The following is a 22,906-nucleotide window of genomic DNA, read 5'->3' on the forward strand; positions in this document are numbered from 1 at the left end:
ATAACCCAGTTCAAAGCAGATAATGTGGGATTTTATTCAGCTGTGTGGAAGGAGGCCCAGATAATTTGTTGCCAATTGTACGCCACCCTGAATCCCTTCGGGTGAGAAGGGCGGGATAGAAATATTGGAAATAAATAAATAAATTTAATGGTGGATGTTAAACCCCACTGTATGCCTTTTGTGTACTTTGATTTGTGTTTTATGGAGGTTTTAATATGTGTATTTTAGAGTGTTTTAAAATGATGTGTTTGTTGATGTTTTAGTAATGCTGTAACCCGCCTTGAGTAGTAAGGTGAGGCAGGCAACAAATAACTATTATTATTATATCCCAGGATCTGATTCAAGATTATCTTCTTATCCCAGATAATCTAGTTTAAAGCAGATAATCTGGGATGGGATAAGATCCTGGAATATAGGGCAGTGTAGAAGGGGCCTCTGGGCCCTTCCAGACAGGCTCTATATTCCAGGATCTGATCACAGGTTTTCTGCTTTAAATCTAGGATCACATCCTGGGATATAGGGCCTGTCTGAGAGGGCCCAAGGAGAAAAATACAAAAACCGCGACACTTCGCGTGAATCCGAAAAGTTTGAAAACTTACAAAACTCCCTCGCGTTTTTCTCAGGCTGGCTAACACATTGCCTGATTTCCTCATAGGTGCCTTAGCGCCTTCCAGCTTCGGGGGGCAGGGAGGAGAATGCCGGATTTTTTCTTCTTTCAAAACGACCTTTTCTGGGCCCTTCCAAACAGTCATATAGCCCAGAACGTTCACAATATCTGCTTTGAACTGGGTTATTTGAGACCACACTGACATATAATCCAGTTCAATACGTGTGGAAGGGGCCTCAGATAATCCAGTTCGGAGCAGATATTGTAGATGATCTGCCTTGATATTCTGGGTTATATGGCTGCGTGCAAGGACCCTCCATAACTCTGTCCACTCTATTCTGCATTTGGTGCCTGAAGCAAATAGAGAGAATTTCCGGCGCTGCTATAAACACCTTCCACTGACGTTCCTTTCGCGCAGCTGGAGATACAGAGCGAGAGGGAACCAAACGGACCAATCAGCGAGCGCCCTGTAGACTAACGGCGCGCCTATTGGCTGCCGTTGGGTCCTTTGCGTTTGAGGTCGCGAGGCGGAGCGCGAGGGAAGAGTTCCTGTGCGCAGGCGCGGCCCGTCCTCTTCCTTGGCTCGCTTTGGGCCCGCGGTGGCTGACGCGTCACATTCCTCCTCGCCGCGTCAGGGCTCCGAGCGAGGAGAGGAGCGGAGCGGAGCGGAGCGGGCGGAGGGTGAGCCCGCCAGCAGGGCCGTCCGTCCGTCCGTCTCTCTTGTGGCGCCACCGGGAGGATGCGCCGCCGCCCTCCCCAGGCTCGAAGAGGCGGACGCCGGAGACGATGAGGGAGCTGCCTCGTCGGCTCCTCTTACTGGCTTCCTGCTTTCTTCTCGGGAGTTTACTCAGGTGAGGAGAGAAGAGGATGCAAGGCTCAGGAAAATACTCGCTTAGCGTTGTCCCTCCCCCCCAAGCTGTTTTTGTTCAGAGCCTGTAACGCAGGCATGGGAAAACTTGGGCCCTCCAGGTGTTTTGGACTCCAACTCCCACAATTCCTAACAGCCTGTTAGAAACTGTGGGACTTGGAGTCGAAAACGCCTGAGTGCCCAAGTTGCCAATAATAATAATAATAATAATAATAATAATAATAAGTTTATTTATACCCCGCCTCCATCTCCCCCAAAAGGGACTCAGGGCGGCTCACAGATAATATTAGATAAAAACAGTGACAATAACAGTACAGCAGTAAACAAATACATGCACCAAATTATAAAAATTTAAACATTAAACCTATGAAAATGAAAACACACTGGTGTGGATGAATCAAACAAATGAAGACAGAAGGCGCCTGCCCCGAATCTTGCCCAATACCCTGTCTAACCACCTCATCACATTGAGGGGAAAGCATGGGTGACTGTCCCTTTAAGGGAGAGAATCGCACCTTTGGAGTTCTGCCTTTCCATCAGACTCACACTGGAAACCTAGGAGCTGGCAATACATTCATCTTTCATAACATTATTTTTTTTAAAAATTAGGAGAAACAGCAATATTTGAAAAACAAGAGATCCCTTGCCCTGCCCAAAGACCCTTATACTAACGGAGACTGGCAACAGTTTAAAGCCATTGCTATCCATGGGATCCTATTGTTCTGCATCAAACCCCATATGATACAAGAGGCAGTGATCCCGTTTAAAACCATTGCTTTCCATGGGATTCTAAGGTTCTGCATCAAAGCTCATAGGGTACAAGAGACTGCTAACGGTTGGGCAATGAAACAGGAGGGAAAACTTTTGGTGGTTTCCATCCTACCTGTTTTGCAGTTGTTAGGAGTTATTTATTTGTTGTGTCAAAAGCGATTTGAGAATACAGTTATAATGTATACAAAACCACAAACAAAGTTAATAACTTGGCATTATACTAAATTTCCTTTGACCAGAAGTTGGCCACTTGAGTGCCTCTGGTGTCCTGTAAGAAGGTCTTCTATTGTGCATGTGACAGGGAAGATGGGAGTAAAGTGTGATAAGAGGTAGGAGCTCTGAACACGATTTCTGGCGGTGTCCAGAGTTCCCTCCTTTCAGGACATTTCAGGTCTTTTCAACCTTGGAACATGTGATGAGCTCCATGCCTCTCCATGCTTGAAAAGAGGCTGAAATACCCTACTGGGAGAAATGTCTCAATGTGATGAAGGTGATTGCCGGAGTTCCTTCCTTTCAGGACACTTCTGCCGCTTTTCAACCACGGAGTGCTATGCATGGCACATCCACCCCCCCTTCACTGAGTTTTTCTGAAGGCTTTATTTTTGCACCACAGTTTGAAATTTGATAGGGGAAGTTGAGAGGGGACATGATAGCCATGTTTCAATATGTGAAAGGATGTTACATCAAGGAAGCGGCAAGCTTGTTTTCTGCTACTCATAGGGCATTTACCATTTTGGTTGCCTTTCTCTGGACACATTCTGGCTTGTCAATATCCTTTGTAAATCACAGTGGGCAGAATTCAACACACTATTTGGAGGAGAGGTCTGACCAAAGCATAATAGAAGGGCACTGTTTCTTCCCTCAGTCTAAACCAGGCATGGACAAACTTCGGCCCTCCAGGTGTTTTGGACTTCAACTCCCAGAAATACTAGCCAGCTCACTGGCTGTTAGGAATTGTGGGAGATGAAGTTCAAAACACCTGAAGGGCTGAGGTTTGCTCATGTCTGGTCTACACAATATACAGGCAATTCCCAAGTTACAAACAAGATAGGTTCTGTAGGTTGGTTCTTAGACTGAAGTTGTATGTAAGTAGGCCTGGGCTGTGGCGCAGGCTGGTGAGCAGCCAGCTGCAGCCAGCTGCAACAAATCACTCTGACCAAAGAGGTCATGAGTTCGAGGCCAGCTCGGAGCCTGCGTTTGTCTTCTGTCTTTGTTCTATGTTAAAGGCATTGAATGTTTGCCTTATATGTGTAATGTGATCCGCCCTGAGTCCCCTTCGGGGTGAGAAGGGCGGAATATAAATACTGTAAATAAATAAGTTGGAACAGGTACATTTATATGTGTAACTCCAACCGTATGGATAGCATAGGGAAGGGTTAGCATCTTGGTGTTTGTTTTGCTCTCTGTACCTCTGTTCAGAAGATTCCACTTCACTTTTTGTCCCTGTGATCACACTATGTAACATAATTTTTGTTCCTGGGTTATAAATGTGATTTCCTAATTGGTTCTATCATAAAAACATGGAAAAACTTTATTGACGTGCAAAAACTTTATTTCTGCGGGACATCCTGCAGCACCTTTTGCTATACGTACTTTTTCAAAGAATATCTCATTGGTTGTTAACCAATTCAACATAGTTTGTAGCAGCCACAAAAGCAAAGTTTCAGGTCTATAATAACTGCTTTCAAAGTAAGTACCACACAGTTAAACAGTAAATAACACTTTCAAAACATTTTTCAATTTTTGTTACACTGTGTTATTGGTCATGTTATTGAGTTTCCAGAAATTCCATCAGGAAAGAGGAAAGTCCAAATGTATCCAGCTGAGGCGGGTTCAAGAAATGTTTCAAAGGTCCAGCCCGTTGGCTAATCCATGTCCGTTTTTTCTTTTGTCTGGCATAGAAGTTTCCAAACTTATTTGGCCTACCATCTCATTTTCAAATATATATAAATAATAAATTACTCAGTGCCCCCCTGGAAGATTACCTTCTTTAAGTGAACAAACAGAAAAATGCCATGACAAATTTGTATTCCTTTGTATATCTGTATTTCTGCCTATATACTACAACATGATTGTTGTGAATAAGACACCTTGATGCTTGAAATTATAAAGTTATTTCTTAAAACATAGCAACGTTTGCATCACACACAGAATATTAAGATAACAAAGGATATTATTATTATTATTATTATTATTATTATTTAACATTAAATAACATTAGAATCATCCCTAATGAGAAGGATAAACCTGGTGCACTGCTATCAATTTATTAATGTTCAGCTCTATTTTTGTCAGCAACACGAATTAAATTTTTAAATACGTATTGTATCTGCAGTATCGTTAACTGCTTGTCACACAATTAGATTTCATATATGATGCACATTTATAGTATCGTATTGTGAATAAGTCATTACATGCACATATTCCTGCCAATACATGTTGGACTTGCTGAAAATGTACAGCAGACTCGCCTGCCAACACTTGCTTGTTAAGACATGTCAGCCACTCATTGGTTATATCTTGTATTTTGTATGTTTATTTGGAAAAAAGTAATCATGATGACATTAACTCAGTGTTACACAACAGATGAAACATGTATGAGCGATTTTTCAAAATTTTCTTCTTTAAGTTTCTATCACCCCCTTATTTTTATTCAACGCACCCCAGACCAATACTGCCCCTGGATCATTCCAGCCTGGTTGTGGCATGTATTGGTTGGGCAGCCTATGCTTTGCCAAGCACATAGTAGTTGGATACATTTGGACTTCCTCATCCCCTGACAGGTGCATTTTACAGGGATTTGTGTTAGTCCTCCTTTTTCTTTTCCCTGTCAAATTTCTGGTAGTGGTGGAGCAGCAACTCCTTGAGAAAAACTCAGTGGGAGCTGGATGTTTAATTAGCCCCCGCTCCCACCATCCTTTATGCAGTGTGTACTTGTAAATACAGGTACATTTTGAGCACCCCTTATCCAGAATTCCAAAATATTCTACATTCTGAAATTATGCACACAGGTGTTTGGATTGTGACACTTTCCTGTCTGATAGTTCATTGTATACAAGCTTTATATCATGCACAAAATTATTAAATACTACCGTATATGTCTGGCATTGGCTGGGTGTTAGATGGCTGCTTCCCCCTGCTTTCCTTCTTTTTCTTCCCCTCATGCCTTTCCCCCTTTTCTATCCCTTCCTTTTTTTTCTTCCCCCTTCCTTCTTGCCTCCCTTTCCTTCATACACATAATCTTTTTCCCGGTGATGTAACAGAGGGCCAATTCACCTAGCAACAGCCAATCCAGTGACATTACAGAGGGCCACGAAACAACATCTTATTGTGACTATCTACTTTTAGCCCCTCATCAGACTTAAGGTTTGAATGATGTAAAACGAAATTACAAAACATTCAAAATGGAAATAATAGTAATAGGAGACTTCAATCACTTGATATTTGCTACAAATAACACTCTACCAAGAGTTTAGAGTCAAACAAATTCAATCGGTTTAGTGACTTATATGTTTACATGGTGATGCCAGGTGTCAGAGAGACCTCTGATCCCCGCTTTCACCACTTTATCTTTCTTTCCTCCCCTCACCCCTTCCCTTTATTTCTCTTTCCTTCCTTCCTTCATTTATTCCTTTCTTTGTTGGTTTCTTTCCTTCCTCCCCCTCCACATTTTACTCCTCTAGCTCTGAGAGGGCCTACCTCACAATGTCTACATGGCCACATAGTTCTCTTTGTGGCTCTTTCCTCCCTCCCCTTTATACACATGTCACCTTTCTTTCCCAGTAACAGAGGGCCACTTCACCTAGCAGCAGCTTTGTGGTGGATACATACATACATATTTTGACTTTTATATAAAGAGATATAAAAAAGGCAACAAGGGAATCCGCTATCTTGGATGTGATGCTAATCAACAGAGATAAATGGCTCAATGTGGTGAAAGTGATGGGATCCTTGACCTCTTCACACAGGGTTTTTATGGCCCTTTTCCCTCTTCGGGACAGGGCCTACTGAGCAGCAGCATTCTCCTTTCATGCACGCTCTCATTCTTTTACTTCATTTATAGTCCTTTCCCTGTCTGGACCTGTATCAATGTATAGACAGTTTAGGTTCAGCAATGCAATTTACTCCTGCCACCATATTGGATGCCTCAGATAAACAGATCCTCTTCTCTTTAGCTCTTCCTCTGTGTATTTAAAAAAAAGTAGGAAAAGATTTCTTGACTACATGTCCATAGTTTTTTTATAGCCAATATAACTACTGGTTCTAACAAAACCTATAATTTTGGCCCCTAAACCTGTCCTTGATTTATACAAGAGGCTGACTTATACATAAATATAAATATTGTTTCATGCATTATGGTTAAATACAAAGTATTTAAAACAGAATTCTGCTTAAAACAACTTTGTCTGTATATATGTTTCTGTTCTCTTCTGTGTTCCTGGAACAGTGTCAGAAACAATTTGGGAATATCCTTCCAAAACATAATCCCTCAGTTATAAAGGCTGCATATCTGCTGCTTCTTGGACAGGTCAGATTTACGTGATACATAAATTCAGTGCCAAACAGTGTTCCAGTTGAGTCAGCTCTCCCTCCTCAGTTTCTTTTGTCATTTTACCTCTGATAGACGAAAGAGGGTCTAAGTTTTGCCAGCCCTTCTCTTTTGAGTAAGACTAGCTATTTTCTTTTTGTTTTTACAACCTCCGTGCATTTTCACTTTTATATTGAAGTTTGGCTAATAACTTCAAACTGTTACATTTACAAATGACTCTAACTTTTTTCATTAATGAGGGTTCAAAATAATCCCAGGAAAATATGAGTACAGACAGTCCCCAAGTTACGAACAAAATAGGTTCTGTAGGTTTGTTCTTAAGTTGAATTTGTATGTAGGTCACAACAGCTACCTTTTTAAAGTGTAACTCCAGCCGAAATTATGTATTCTTTTGCTTTGGATAGCATAGGGAAAGGCTTAAATCCCTGTGGTGTTTGTTTCTGTCTGTGCCCTTGTTTAAAAGATTTCATCTCACTTTCTGTCCCTGTGAAAATTGGATTTTGAAAAATGTGGCTTGTTGGTTGGGGAAACAAGTATTGGTGATAAAGCTTCAGTGGAGACACCTTTTCTCCATGATAACTGTCAGGAGTGAATTTCCCTTCCTAGAGGTAAATTTCTCACACTTCCTGTTGCCTCACCTCCGTTCTTAACTATGAGTCATTTAGATGTTTATAATTGCCCATAGTATGAAGGTGAATTCAGGATCGTAAATCAAATTTAGTAAGATAAAATCTGAAGCATTATTAATGACAGAAAACAGTTTGTTATTTCAAACAGGAAGCAATAATGTACAGGGAATGCTTAGACAAATTGAACAGCGTTTGTGCACTATTGTGCTGTTAAAGTACTGTGTTATTTTGCTTATAGGCTCACTGTTTTATAATCTATTCAAGTGCCCCTCCCCCAATATCAAAGATTCTTCTTTTCCAACTGTCCTCTTCTTTTTTAAAAAATAAAAATATTTCCTTGTCTCTACTCCTGTGTTCCTTCTCTTGTTCTCCAGTATTTCTAAAAAATGAAAAATTTGAGACAGCAAGTTCTGTAATACCCAAGGATGCAGTTCATCTGTCCTGGAATACTTGAAGTAATTTAAGATAGTTTAGAAACCCTGCATGTCTTAACTACTCACCATTTGGCTTCTAACGTGGAATTGTACAGTAGGAATTTATTAGATAATTTTAAGACATCTACTTTTGATGACATGCTGCATCAGAAAGTCACATAAGATGTAAATATATCTTTCAGTCCATTTATATTAAGAGTGGCTCTTCTATTTAACAGTTTTCCCATCTGGCATGTCACTTGTAAAGAAGGTCCTTCATCTACAATTTTGGTTTCACAAAATGAGAACTCTCCCTTGGCAAACATGGATGAGAACATCCAGGAAAAGGTAAGTACATAAAGACCTGTGGCTTGGCTTTCTTGTAGAATTGGGGGCAGCTCTATAGTCCTAACCTAAGACATTATATAAATAAATAATAGACTCATACTGTTTTCTAAACACTGGTTTATATTCAAGGATTTATTTAAAGTTAAAAGTGCTAAAATTATTATTGAAATATAAACAGTTGGCAATAAACTCCCCCAATCACTCAATATCCTGTCTTTCAGTCTCCCTGAAAATCACAGAAAAGAAAAGGCTGTGCAAATTTTCAGGTTAATAAAAATACAAAAGTATTGTATTAATTGTCAATACTGAGCAAATGTATATATTTTCATTTGTAATTTTAATAGAGGCAATATATATATATTAAAATATAAAGATTTACAGAAGCTAACAAGATACACCAACAATTTGGGCAGGGTGAAGAATATTTGTCTCTATATATCACTGGGCTGGAACTCCCATCTGCTGTAGCCAGCATGCAATAAAACCTCTGGAGCAGGGGTCCCCAAACTAAGGCCCATGGGCTGGATGCGGCCCTCCAAGGTTATCCCCCCACCCCAAACTTTAGACGTAGGATAGCCCTCAGTCTGAAACAACATGAAGGCACACAGCAACAACAATCCTATTGCTTCTCGGTCTTTTGGCTAAGATCAAGTGTAGTATCAAGTGTAATAACAGTCCTAATTAACTTGAGTATTTCATCAGCCAAAATCAGGCCCACACTTTCCACTGAAATATTGGTAAGTATATGTTGGTTAAAATTGTTCTTCATTTTAAACATAGTACTGTTCATTTTTTTTGCTCTACAAATAAGATGTGTGCAGTGTGCATAGGAATTCGTTCATGTTTTTTTCATACTATAGTCTGGACCCTCAACAGTCTGTGGGACTGTGAACCGTCCTCCTGCATTAAAAGTTTGAGGTCCCCTGATCTGGAAGGTTATAAACTCCCCATTTCAGAGTTAGGTATTTAAAGAACAGATGAAAAGATAGCAACAAGGATGAAAGTTGAAGGAGGGGCACCAGTGAGCTTATTGACACTTAGAGGTTTTAACATTTTACTTGGGATTTCAGTCCCTGGCACTACTTGGGCTGCAGATACTGAAATATTTTAAAAGAGAAATTTGCATATCAATGTTGACATAACTTGTTATTTGTAACTTTGAAATTTAAATATAATTTTATATAGGCATTAGGAAAAATCACTCTGATAGTAAAGCTGCTTTTTACAACGTCTTTTTAAAACTTGCCTAATTCTCCCCTTTTTGTTATTTCAGCCCAGTTGGATATTTTTAGCAGTATTTGCATTGGGAGGGTTGTGAAGGAGGGTTGGAGACTTTCAGTGTTTGGTTGCAGCAGTGTGACTGCAGTAGACAACGCAATTAACTAAGCTTGACTGGAAAATTGTGGTATTCTACTGTAGTTAAAATTGTCTTCCAAAGTAAACAGTAGCTGCCTCTAGAAATCCTTACTAAACAGGCATTATTGAGCATGTTTAACTTGGAGGAGGGAAAATTGAAAGGGGACGTGATAGACATGTTTACTATTTGAAAGGATGTCATATTGGGAAGGGGAAAAGCTTGTTTTCTGCTGCTCTAGAAACTAGGACACTGAGAAATGGATTCAAAGGCAGGAAAAGGGATTCCACCTAAACATTCAGAAGAACTTCCTGACAGAGCTGTTGACAGTGGAACATGTTGTTTTGGAGTGTAGTGGAGTCTTCTTCTCTGGAGATTTTAAAGCAGAGGCTGGATGGTCATCTTTGATTGTGTGTTCCTGTACGATTTTGAACTTGTGTGATTTTAATTGTTGTTTTAATAATTTATGTTTTAATGTTTGATCTTTATTGTAATTGAATTTTTTGAATTTGTATTTTTTGAATTTGTATGTCTGGCATTGAATTTAAATGGCCTTTAGAAGATTCACAACACCTGGTTGTTTTATTTCACAAGTTCATTTTGTTAATTTTCAGTAAAAATAAAATATTGAACCATTTTGAACTGCTCTTCTTTTTTCTAGTATAGGAACTTATTCCTATTATATTGATGTTGTTTCTGCCTCTGGTAGCAAATTTTGTTTTAAAAACATTAACCCAGGAATACATCTGCTTCATTAAATTGCAATGTGAATTTGTTGGGTTTAGAAATGTACTATTTCATAAATGAGTTTTCTAAGTAGAGACACTATTTAATTTTTTTTGTTTTTCAACTAGGAGGAGACTGACAGATCTGTTGGAACATTGTCTTTAGAGCCCATTAATACAATCATAAATAATTATCCTGAGGAATACCCTGATGACTACACAAAGGAAACAGAGGCAAGTGTCACTAAGCTTTAATTTTTTAAAAAAATAGTTTAGTTTGGATTGTAGAATTCCAATGTTGACATTACCAGAGCATACACTACCGTCTTAGGTCCTCGGATTATAGGAAGGAGCACAGCTGGCGTATCAGCCAAAGCTGATAATAAGCATTCCTGACCAGTGCATTTACCTTGCTAAAATTTGGAGAGACGGATCCAGAAGTATTCCCAAGCAGCAAACACAGTCTTTCAGGGAAAGTGTAACCCTATCCAGAACTGGTTGATACACTTCATTTTCTCCCTCATCCAGATTGCTACCTTCTTCATGCATTCATTCAGAGGAGACACATAATTCGTAGCTAACACTGTTTTTGGAAGGCATGGAGAAATATATTTGGGTGTCATCAGTGTACTGATAGCACCCCGCCCCAAGCCTTTGGATTATCTCTCTCAGTGTTTTCATGTAAATGTTAAAAAGCATTGGGGATAGAATGGCATCTTGTGGGATGCCACATAACAGCTTCTTTTTTGAGGATCAGCTTTCCCCGAGCAACACTATCTGAAACCAGCCTGAAAGGTATGACCGGAACCACTGCAATGCAGTGCTTCTGATTCCCAGATCTCCTTGAGGTCGAGAAGGATACCATGGTCAATGATACTGAAAGCTACTTAGAGATCTAAAAGCACCAACAGGGACATACTTCCCTTGTCAGTGTTAACACAGAGATAATCCACTAAGGCGACCATTGCAGTCTCAACTCTGTATCCTTCTCTGAAGCCAGTTTGAAATGGGTCAAGGACAGTAGTTCCCAACCTGTGGTCCGTGGACCACCAGTGGTCCCCAAGAACTAAAATATGGTCTACGACCTTACTGTTACTACACCGTTGCAACAAGAGCAAGTGGTCTTGTGAAACCCTCTTATAGTGCTGAGGCAACAGGGATGTTGGGAGCAGAGAAACTAACTGCCCACAAAAGGCGCGACAACAAGCCTCCTGACTTCTGCTTCTCCCTCCCCCTGAGAGGAGCCGTTCCACGTGGCGCCTGAAAGTGGGGGGCACCTTGGTATCTTTGTTTTTAGGCCTGTTCCTGGGGTTATTTGGGGTGTTAATTCAGAAAATTGCATTGGATAGACCACATCAGCTCTAGATTATTAAATATGGTTTTCTCTGGGTGAGCAGATGGCTACTACTGGATGGCATATGTTCTGTATCAGAAATTAGAGCTGATGTGGTCTATCCAATGCAATTTTCTGAATCATCACCCCCACTTACCAAACCAAATTTAAAGTTGACCAAAAACTGATATGTAACCCTTTTGGTAATAATGTTGGAAAGTGGTCCCTGGTCAAGCGATTCCTGGTCAAAAAAAATTTGGGAACCACTGGTCAAGGAAGTGTGTGCCATCCAAGACGGCCTAGAGCTGGAGAGCAATTGCCTTCTTAATCACCTTGTTCAAAAAAGAGAGGTGAAACCCTGGTCTGTAGTTATTAAGGTACAGAGGATCCAGGGAGGGATTTTTCAGCAGTGGTCTAACTACTGCTTCTTTTAAACAGGGTTGAAAATTCCCTTCCCTAATAGATACATTAATAATTTTCTGTATTTGAGATCGAATTGCATCTTCTCCCTCGATGATCAGCCAAGAGGTACAGGGATCAAGAAAGCAGGTTGTCCTCCTTACTTGCCCCAGCTGCTTGTCCACATCCATAGTATTCAATTGAAACTGATCCAGTGTAATCCCACTCACGGAGTTGATGGACACCTCATTTTCGACTTCTGTTTCAATTGCAACATCTAAATCGTCTCTTATGCCAGAGATTTTATCTGCTAAATGGTTGTTAATATAGACAAAGCAGATTGTTCATATTATTATTTTCAAATTAAAAGACAAGTAATATTAAACTAACATTTACGGTCTAGCTAATAAGATTTTGTTGGTGTTTTTCTTAATTCCGTTTTCCAAAATTGTTTTGTGAAATAATTGTAGGCTTAATTATGTATTGCCATGCATTAAGTAACCAGAAGAAAGTTTTGCAAACTCTTCCAGTGCCAGAACTAATTCTACAGTTTTCAATTTTTTTAAAGGTTATGGATATGGGGAAATTAGAGACCCAAGAAGAATGGTCTTCAGTTGATTTGAGTGAAACATCTTTTAATATAGCAGGTATCTCTGAAAGTACTTTCAGTCTACCTACCTCAGAGAGCTCATCAGTTTCTCAGCCCAGGTGAGTCTTTTCATTTTATTATTTTGTATATCTTTAATTTGTTTATGCTAAGAATTATTATGTAAAAGCCATAAAATGTGACCATTATGCAGTGAAATATGGTACTTAAATCTTTATAATTAGTTGGAAGACTTCTTTGCAAAGTTCTATTCTCATTCTAGTTTGCTGTTTGGTGCAATTCTTTGACTAACAGAGTATCGAGAAGTCCAGTGATATATAAAGCCTATATTAATCCTTTTTTCCCCTTCAGTGTAATAGAAAATTCCAGTGCTGACATTCCTGTAATCACTTCTGAAACCGAACAGTCAGAACTTGACTGCAATCTTGGTGGGATACTTGAAACCAATTCCCAGAGTGAGGCTTCCCCTCTTGTTACTTCACCAGACAGGTGAGTTTTGGAATAACTTTAGTGTTGCCATTATTTTGCTGTTGTGAGCTCCCCAGTTTAGGTGTCCATCAGCTTATGAATCCAGTGTTCCCTGGGTTAGTTATTATGTAATGCTATTTATTAAAATAGTCTTTTGGTCTTGGATTTTATGAATAGTCACATTAGAAAATGCATAACTGTATAACAGAACCATTTATAAAATTGTACAGCTGATAGGGTACAACCCCCATCAGCCTGAGACTAGTTCAGGTTGCAATTCAAATCTCAATTTTTTTCTTTATTATGGTCATAGACCAGCATAAGGAGAGTGGGGTACAATTTGATAAAAGCATAATACATTAAAATCTAGGCTAAAAGCTAAAAATGCAGAGGTGTATTAAAAAGCTAAAACACAAAATACTAAATAATACTAAAATAATAATAATAAGAAGAATAAGAATAAATATTTGGTTGAAACTCTATAAATCAGGTTCAGATCTGGGTAGCTATACATCCCTTTACCCCAGATCGTACGAGGTTCAATTTCCATCAGACCTTGATTTGTCTGGTGTCAAACTCCCATTAGCCCTAGATCTGGGTGAGTGGAAGATGGGTCTGCCTTTTTGTTGGGGTGCTTAGGGATTCCCATCATCCCTAAGCTGTGTAGTGAAGGGGTAAGGACGTTGAGAGTTGTAGGCTAGGAAGTAGGGTGAACTGTCTGATCTGCTAAGAGAAGAATGCTTTTGGTCATGGGTGAGACACACACAGCTCTCTAGATGTAGGTGGATTTCAGCTCCCATTATCCTCTATCATGCTCCCTTACCTTCACCAGTATTTTAAGTTGGATCCCAAAGAGTGTGTGTACCAAGTTTGGTTCAGATCTACTGTAGGTGGCCATAACATAGCTCTCCAGATGTGGGTGCATTACAACTTCCATCGTCCACTATCAACCCCCCCCCCCCCAAAAAAAAAAAAGAAAAAGAAAATCCTTCAGTAGTTTAAGTTGGATCATGAAGGTATGTGTGTCATGTTTGGTTCAGATACATCATCTGGATCAAGCCATGACACTAGTCTACAGCCATGATGTTGCTCCCCAGATGTGGGTGGACTGTAACTCTTCTGTAATCCCTTCCTAAACCCTACCAGTATTTTAAAGTAGTCCATATGGGTATGTGTGCCAAGTTTGTTCCAGATCCATTGTCAGTGGTATTCAGATGGCTCTCTCTACCAAGTTTGGTTCAGATCTGTTGTAGGTGGCCATGACGTGATGTGTAGTGATGTGGGTGCATTACAACTTCCACCATCCTCTATTATCCCTACCACTCCACCAGTATTTTAAATTGGCCATGAAAGTTATGTGTGCCACATTTGGTCCAGATCCATTGTCGGTGGCTATGATGCAGCTCTCTAGATATGGGTGGACTGCAACTCCCATCATTTTTGTCATCCCACGCCTTGCCAGTATTTTAGATTGCTACAGATAGGTATGTGTGCCAGATTTGGTCCAGGTTCATTGTTTGTGATATTCACATGGCTCTCTGGATGTGGCTGTACTACAACTCTTATCATCCTTTAACAGTCCCCCCAAACCCCATCAGCATTTTTGTTGGATCATGAAGAGAATATGTACCAAGTTCAGTCCAGATCCATGAAACCATGTAGGAACCTTTGTGGATCAAACATACGTATAAACATATAAACATATATACATATATTTTGACTTTTATATAGATAGATATGGCCACTTGCAACCTGAAGGTTAAAAGTATTTCTTGATGAGTTTCTAATGCTGACAGTTTTTTAGCCTTGTAGGTCAACACATAGAAAATATATCTTCACACAGAAAGGGAAAGACGACTAAATCAGAATTTGACCCCCAAGTTGCTGCACCTGAGCAAAAGACAGATCCGAAATCAGCACTTAATACTTCGGGTAACCTAAGAGGGGAGGTATGTGGTGTAACTCAAACTTCCCTAATCAATGTGAATTGTTAAAGAGAAGATTTGTATTTCACAATAGATGACAAACCTGTGATATTTTAAAGATACCCAGATCTTTCTTTCTAGTAATGTGTTCTTACTGCTTGGCTTTAGGTCAAGACAGAGCAAGTTAGGTGTCTCTAGCTGTTCTTGGGTGGCAGCTCCATTGGCCATGCTGATGGGTTTTATAGTCCAGCAGTCTCGAGACCTACAAGTTGTCCATTGCAGCTACAGATAGATGCCTAATATAGTCCCTTTTTTATAGCTCTTTCAGCTACTAGCAGATGATGCTAATATTTCAAATGTAATAACACTGACTATAGCTGTTGATTTTATTTATACAGTATTTTTCATTTGTTTTCTACATTTTTGTGAAAAAGTATCTAACCATAAATAATGCAAGCAGATTAAAACAATACAAACTTAGAGCTAGAAATAAAATACCAAAAAATCAGCAAACTGGCAAGTAAATCATTATCCTAGACCCTATACCAAAATCCCTATTGGAGTAAAATGGTCTAAACTTGCTTAAGCATCTATATCTGAAAAAGGCCACCTTTTTCATTACCAACTATTTTCTAGTGGGTAGTAGAACAATAAGGAAAGTATCTAAGGTCTAACAGAGAATGTGACTTGACCTTTAGAAACTTAACAGCAAACCATAACACTGCAAATAGAATAAAGGTTTGTTTCTCATTTTCAGTATGCTTTACTACATCATCTCATTTTGATATCAGTGATTGTGTCAAGCTGGTCTCCATCATGTTAGTACATTAAGTAGTGTCATTCTCACTAATGCAAGACTATGGCTGCATCTGGGCAGATATTGTATTTATTGTCTCTAAAAGGAATAATAACTATTTTCAAATTACCATTCACAATGCAAACTGTGCTTGTGGCTTTTTCATAAAATGTTGCAATTCAACAGATATCTCAACCTACCAGTATAGTTAGAAAATGTAAGGCTTATAAGCCTTACATATTTTTCTGTATTGTCAGTATCAACCTTGTTAATAGCTCAATATCTGATATAATTTTGTTGGCTTGTGCAGAGAAAAATGGGAGAAATTGATCCAACTTCTGTAATAGCCCCAAAGGACCCAGGAGATATCCCCACATTTGATGAATGGAAGAAGCAGGTTATGGAAGTGGAAAAAGAAAAGAGTGAGTTCACTTTTTTCAGTCAAACTTTTAACAGAATTCTCTCTTCAAAGTCCAGTTTTTAATAAATGGTTTTGCTTTCTGACGTTATAAAGGATTCTGTAAGTTTTTTGCAAAGGAGTTTTATTTACAGCATAAATTTGATCCTATATCAGAAGAGCTGAGTCTGTCCTTGATTTAAAATGTAGAATACAAATTTCCTTCGGGAAACATACTGAAGATATTGTGAATAGTTTTGAATTTCAAGTAACCATATATACAATGGTAAAAATAAAGGTTTGCTTTTTGAAAGTTCAAAAAAATATTTCCCAGCACGGATAGTTAAATCTATGGATTCTGAATCCATGGGTATGGTGGGCCAGCCGTAACTAGTTTTTATTTTCATATGAACTTTCATGGATATCCACTTTTTAAGATGCAACTTAAAAAAAGATGTCCTCCCTTCCACAATTGTGCATATATATGCTTTATGCGCGAGACTTTAATATTAAGTATTGCATCCAAGGAAACTCATCAATGCAGTTACTTTTGGTATGCTGTAAAGCAGAGCTTCTCAAACTGTTGTCCTCCAGATGTTTTGGACTTCAGCTCTCACAATTCCTAACAGCTGGTAAGCTGGCTGGGATTTCTGGGAACTGAAGTCCAAAACACCTGAGGGAGCACAGTTCCAGAAACACTGCTGTAAAGTACCAATGAACATTGACAGCACTAAAGCACTTCAAGACTGTGTTTAATTTAAGGTAGTAGAAGAACCACTTTGGTTCTGCATTCTTGCATCATCATGGGCCTTTGGCTAATTCTAGGATGCTTTTCTGTGATACTTGCTATGAGCTTTCCTATTTCCTTTTCTAAACGTTCTCCTTTTTGGTGAAAACAGACAGTTGTCTTCCCAATTTCCAAAAAAGTGTAGTATGAAATTTGGTGAAGAAAATAAGGAGGGATCTTTATCTTGTGTGCTTTGTTGTATATGCAGGTCAGTCCATGCATCCATCCTCCAATGGAGGTCAGCATCCCACCAAAAAGGTCCAAAAAAATAGGAATAATTATGCTTCAGTTGAGTGTGGTGCTAAGATACTGGCGGCTAACCCAGAAGCAAAGGTAACTATATTTGTTGTGTGCCATCAGATTGTTTCTCATTTATGGTGAACCTAAGATGAGCCAATCATAGGGCTTTCTTAGCAAGATTTGTTTATAGGGGATGGGGTTTTTCAAGATACTTCAAAAGATCTCCAACTGCTGTTAGCTAATGTAGTGTGTATATGGTAATTCTGAGATCAACTACTCCCTTGAAGGGCAAAAAGTATTGACTCAGAAATCTTTAGTTCTGAGAGCATATCTTTTGAAACTGGGTTTGTTTTTTACAAAAAGGAAGGAAACATCTCAAGCTTGCTGCCTATGTCAAACTGCCTTCTGATATAGTGAAACTACGTGTGTAAATACTGAAAATTAATGGAAAATTGTTTTTCTCTTGCGCATTTTAAAGCATAATTAGTTATTGAGTAGAATAGGAAACTATAATATCTTTTCTTATTTTTCATAGAGTACTTCAGCAATACTAATGGAGAATATGGATCTATACATGCTTAATCCATGCAGTACAAAAATCTGGTAAGTACTGTTTCTGTAGCAGTGGGGAAAACCAATGTTGCCCCAGTCAATATGTAACAGTGAAAGTCTCCGCTTGTCCATACAGAAACAACTTCACCATTTTTGCAAACATGCAACTCTATAGCCTTGTTGCCCTGCACCTTCCATTAGCCCTAACCAGTGTATCTAATAGTGAGAAATGTTGGGAGTTTCTGTCCAACAACATTTGGAGAGTTACATGTTCCTTTTCCCCATTTTAAAGCCTGCTCATCAGAGCAGAGGAAAGACATTCAAACTCTTATATTCTGGATAAGCTTCATATTAGTCACTGATTTTACTGTTTCTTAGTAATGACCACCTAGAATCATAGAGTTGGAAGAGACCACAATGGAAATCCAATCCCTTGCCATACAAGAATACCCAAATCAGAGCATTCCTCATGTTATTTATTTTTATTTGTTTTAAAGGTTTGTTGTTGAACTTTGTGAACCAATTCAAGTAAGGCAGCTGGATATTGCAAATCATGAGTTATTCTCATCTACTCCTAAGGACTTCCTGGTATCTATCAGTGACAGGTATGACTCATGATACTAATATGAATTAGAAAGATGTATTGTTGAAGGCTTTCACGGCTGGAATCAATGGGGTGTAGTGTGATTTCTGGGCTGTATGTCCATGTTCTAGCAGCATTTTTTCTTGACATTTCGCCTGCATTTGTGGCTGGTATCTTCAGGGGATCTGATGGTAGTCAAAAAAATGGAGTATATATACCTGTGGAATGTCCAGGGTGAGAGGAAAGAACCATTGCCTGTTAAATAAGTGTAAAGGGTGCAATTAGCAAGCTAGATTTTTATGTGTTCAGTGAGATCCACCCATTCGCATGTGAGAAGGGCATCTGTTTGGAAGTAGGCTGACCTTTGTGCCCTTTGAATTGCTTGCTGCATAGAGACCTCCTGTGTCTGGGTGGTGTTCATTAGTTACTGTTTTGATTCTAGTGTTTTTCAATATTGATAGCCAAATTTTGTTCATGTTTATGGTTTCTTCCTTTCTGTTGAAATTGTCTATGTTCTTGTGGAGTTCAATGGCTTCTCTGTATAGTCCAACACAGTAGTTGTCAGAGTGATCCAGAATTTCTGTGTTCTCAATATTCTGTGCCCAGCTTGGTTTATCATGTGTTCAGCAATAGCAGGTAGCAATAGCAGAACACATGATAAACCAAGCTGGGCACAGAATATTATTTGAGAACACAAATTCTGGACCACTCTGACAATCACTATACCAGGAAATTTAGAATGCAGCCATTTCAATGACAATGACATATAAAAAATTAGATGTGTGAGCACTACTGTACTTTTCGTTAAAGTACAAATAATTGGTACTTTTAATAGTTCTACTCATTGGTATACTTTCATTGGAAAAGAACTACCATATTTAAAATTGAAATAGGAATAGTTGAGATGCTAATTGTATTTGTTCTGTTCCAGGTATCCAACAAACAAGTGGATCAAGCTAGGCACATTTCATGCTAGAGATGAGAGGAATGTCCAGAGTTTTCCTCTGGATGAGCAGATGTATGCCAAATATGTAAAGGTAACTTATCTACAGTGATTGCAAGTACAGTGTTCCCTCACTACTTCGCGGTTCACTTTTCGCGGATTCACTGTTTTGCGGTTTTTCAATAAACTCTAAAAGACTATTAAAAATCATAAAAAATTGCAATTTACAGCCTAAGGAAGGGAGGAGGGAGAAGCCAAAGGGAGAGAAAAGGAGCCCAAGCAGCAACGGGAGGTGATTTATCAACACACGATTGGTTGATAAAGACTTAAAACAGTGTATAACTACTAAAATAATGTATAAATATTAAAATAAATATAGTGTCCCTACTTTGTGGATTTTCACTTATTGCAGGTGGTCCTAGAACCTAACCCCAGTGATAAGTGAGGGAACACTGTATCTGTCTTTGATGAATAAGTGCTAATGCTGATGATCATAAGGCAAATTCTCACACTTGCCTGCCTGGCAAGTGTCTTACTAAGTGTCTACTCTGTCTTACTAAGTTTTATGCATTTTTCACAAGTATTTCTATCAAATACTTGTGAAGCTATTGACAATTGTTGCCAGTACCAGTGACTCCTTCCAATTCTCACACCTTGCGCTGTTGGCAAAAGAACAGTTTCTTTTTCATTGTCAAAGCAGCCTTGGTTTTTTGTGCTTGCTAAAGAGAACAATTGAATCACTGCCCTGTTTTCTTACTTCTCTTTGGCATTGTCAACTATTTTCTGCTCTTTTCCAACTACAATCCAAATTACGTGCCATTTAAAAAACTTATGAGACACTTACACTAAGTGACCATAATTTATTCACTGACATTATAGTTCTATTTTTTATGTTCAGTCCTGTTTTCCATTTTTTAAATAGTGGAAATAAACACTCTTAGAATAATTGGGCAACTTCAATGCTGTTACTCAGTGTTTTACATGGTTTTTTATCCATTGTTCCTTAAAACAATGCTGGGCTACATACTGACTGCCTGTCCATTTTTTTGCTAGCTCATCCATCCTCTTCCCAGGTAAAAAAAAAAAGATTAATGTAATTCTCTAAAGCAATTTCCTCTAATGCAAAGCTTGTCACTTTGCAGTGGGGCTATGCAGTTAAAATCAGAAATGAATTTCTGACTATGACAACTTTTTAAAGAAAAGAAAGAAAGACGGTAAGAGCTATTCAGCAGTGAAATATGCTGCCTCGGAGCGTGGTGGAGTCTGCTTCTCTTGAGGTTTTTAAGCAGAGGCTGGATAGTTATCTGTTGGGAGTGCTTTGATTGTGTGTTTATGCATGGCAGAAAAGGGTTGAACTGGATGGCCCTTGGGATCTTTTCCAACTCCATGAGTCTGTGATTTTTATTTATTTTTTGCCAGTTACAACCATTAGCAGGTCCTAGATAACAGAAACTCTCCCCTGAATATTCTGATATTGGCCACCCATTTAAAAATGAAAGCAGGTCTAACTGGCAGTAAGCTAGGTGTTACTATTTTAAGTTTAAAGGTTTAGTTTTGGATATCTTGTAATACTGTATATATTAATTTCAATCCCAGGATTATCATTCATGTATACACACACACACACACACACACACACACACACACACACACGATTGTGGGCTCTTCTATACTTTTTAAAAAATGTATATCAGCTTTATATATCTTAGCCATTGCCAATACTTCATTTTGAAGAGTAATATAATTGTATAGATTACTGTGTAAATGTACCTAACTGTATAGCAAGTATCCATTGCTTGAGGAGACTATTTTGAAAGCCTATCATGTTGGCACACAGCTTCCTAAGGGAAGGATACTTTATATATCACAAATATACTTGATACTACTACTACTACTACTACTAATAATAATAATTTTTAAAAAAAATATTTATACTCTTCCACCATCTCTCATAGGGACTCGGGGTAGCTTACAAAATAGCACACAAAGATGCCATACATAAAATACATAATACATAAAATAAAATACATCAACATGAAAACAATAATAACATTACATAAACCATATATATAAACTGGAAAAAACATCCTCTATTAAAATAGAATTAGTTAAAAGATAAATGGAATCAATATAGCAGCCCAGCGGATTGCACAAAATACAGATATAAAGTACTAAGTGATTGGCAATCAGTTCTGGTTACTGTCTAAATGTTATCAAATGCCTGCTGGAAAAAACAAGTTTTTAACTCTCTCCTAAAGTGTAGTATAGGGGCTTGTCTAGATTCCCTGGGGAGGGAGTTCCAGAGTCTGGGGACTATCACCGAGATGTCCCTCTCCCTCGTCCCCACCAACTCTACTAAAGACGGAGATGGGATTGAGAGGAGGGCTTCCCTTGCAGATCTTAAAGCCCACACCGGTTTATGGGGGAGATGCAGTCATGAAGATGGTTGGTTGATGGTTGGTTGGCTACCTGTTATGAATGGTGTAGCCACAGCAAATTTCCTACATTGGCAATAGGTCGATCTGTATAAAATGTGAGGTACATTCCAACTCTTATTTTAATTTGTGGATTATTTGGTTATGCGAATAAGCAATGTGCACATGCATGCAAAAATAACATGCAATGACAATATTGCAATCAATCCAGTAAGTTTGCAATTTAGAGAGTAAAGATAATATACCCAGGGAAAGATTATAATGTTTTGTAAAAAAAAAAAATCATGAAGATAAAACACATTTTTAAAATGTTTATTAGTATTCTTAGACTCTTCAATTTTGTTATTTTTTAAAATTGTTACTCAAAATATTTCCCTTTGTACAGTGGGGTGTAGATGAAATCACAAAGTGATAGGCATGTGAAATACAAGCAACTGAGCAACTAAGCTCTTGAATAGCACTGTCTTTTTCCTGTGAGAGATTTTTTTTTCTTCTCTCTAATTAAAAGCATGGCAGAAACTCTGGCCATATAACAATTAGAAGCTAGTATAATTTGACTGGGCATGTTATATTCCTTAATATATTAATCTTACCTTTCTGTAAAATCATCTCTTGTAGCTTTGTTTTGGAGGGGCTGGAGAGGGCAGGAAGAGGAATGGGTAGAATTCCTGTTTTTTGCTTCTGTAAATAGGTAATTGTTGCCTGCGGCATGCATACAGTTCTACTGACATTTCTTTTTTCTTCTTTTCTCTGCTTCAGATGTTCATCAAGTACTTAAAGGTTAGCAACCTCTTCATAATGTTGAATGTCTAGGGCATGGATACACACTGTGGCTCACAACATGATTGCATGCAAGAATAAATCCTGGCAAGATTATAATATGGCTAATATGGATTTAGTCTTTCTTTTCTACTGTCCACTGATGCATCCTTATGGTTTCTATTCTTAAGTATTATTTTTTGTTTTGTTTTACTTAGGTGGAGTTGGTATCACACTTTGGATCAGAACACTTTTGTCCTTTAAGCCTTATAAGGTGATTTTCTCCTTTTGTATAGTTGGGTTGGGATCCTCCTTGTTATTTTACTTGTGCCTGAACTACTAAGTGTTCTCTGTTCAGCTGAGTATGTTGAAATTTGGGGGGGCAGGGGCGGGGGGTCATTATAAATGAATGAGTGAG

General features: G+C 38.6%; 1 protein-coding gene and 1 pseudogene across 4 annotated transcripts in view; both read left to right on the forward strand.

Moving 5' to 3' along the window:
- Positions 1–1,136: 1,136 nt before the first annotated feature.
- The window catches only part of suco (SUN domain containing ossification factor), a 37,479-nt gene continuing 15,709 nt past the window's right edge, over positions 1,137–22,906 (forward strand). Inside the window, exons 1-13 of one of the 4 annotated variants that reach the window (XM_062977787.1) lie at positions 1,137–1,458; positions 8,077–8,185; positions 10,394–10,498; positions 12,565–12,704; positions 12,955–13,092; positions 14,876–15,020; positions 16,103–16,214; positions 17,185–17,309; positions 17,752–17,819; positions 18,266–18,373; positions 19,283–19,388; positions 22,489–22,509; positions 22,707–22,762. In XM_062977787.1, coding sequence (XP_062833857.1) covers positions 1,394–1,458; positions 8,077–8,185; positions 10,394–10,498; positions 12,565–12,704; positions 12,955–13,092; positions 14,876–15,020; positions 16,103–16,214; positions 17,185–17,309; positions 17,752–17,819; positions 18,266–18,373; positions 19,283–19,388; positions 22,489–22,509; positions 22,707–22,762 — 1,298 coding nt within the window. In that variant the 5' untranslated portion in view covers positions 1,137–1,393. Of the gene's footprint in view, positions 1,459–8,076; positions 8,186–10,393; positions 10,499–12,564; positions 12,705–12,954; positions 13,093–14,875; positions 15,021–16,102; positions 16,215–17,184; positions 17,310–17,751; positions 17,820–18,265; positions 18,374–19,282; positions 19,389–22,488; positions 22,510–22,706; positions 22,763–22,906 lie in introns of those variants that run through there. The other 3 variants (XM_062977786.1, XM_062977788.1, XM_062977789.1) reach the window with 3 other exon arrangements.
- LOC134299055 (U2 spliceosomal RNA) lies at positions 8,807–9,014 on the forward strand (annotated as a pseudogene).

This window comes from Anolis carolinensis, chromosome 4 (assembly GCF_035594765.1).
Source record: "Anolis carolinensis isolate JA03-04 chromosome 4, rAnoCar3.1.pri, whole genome shotgun sequence".
In the NCBI taxonomy this organism is placed as follows: Eukaryota; Metazoa; Chordata; class Lepidosauria; order Squamata; family Dactyloidae; genus Anolis; species Anolis carolinensis.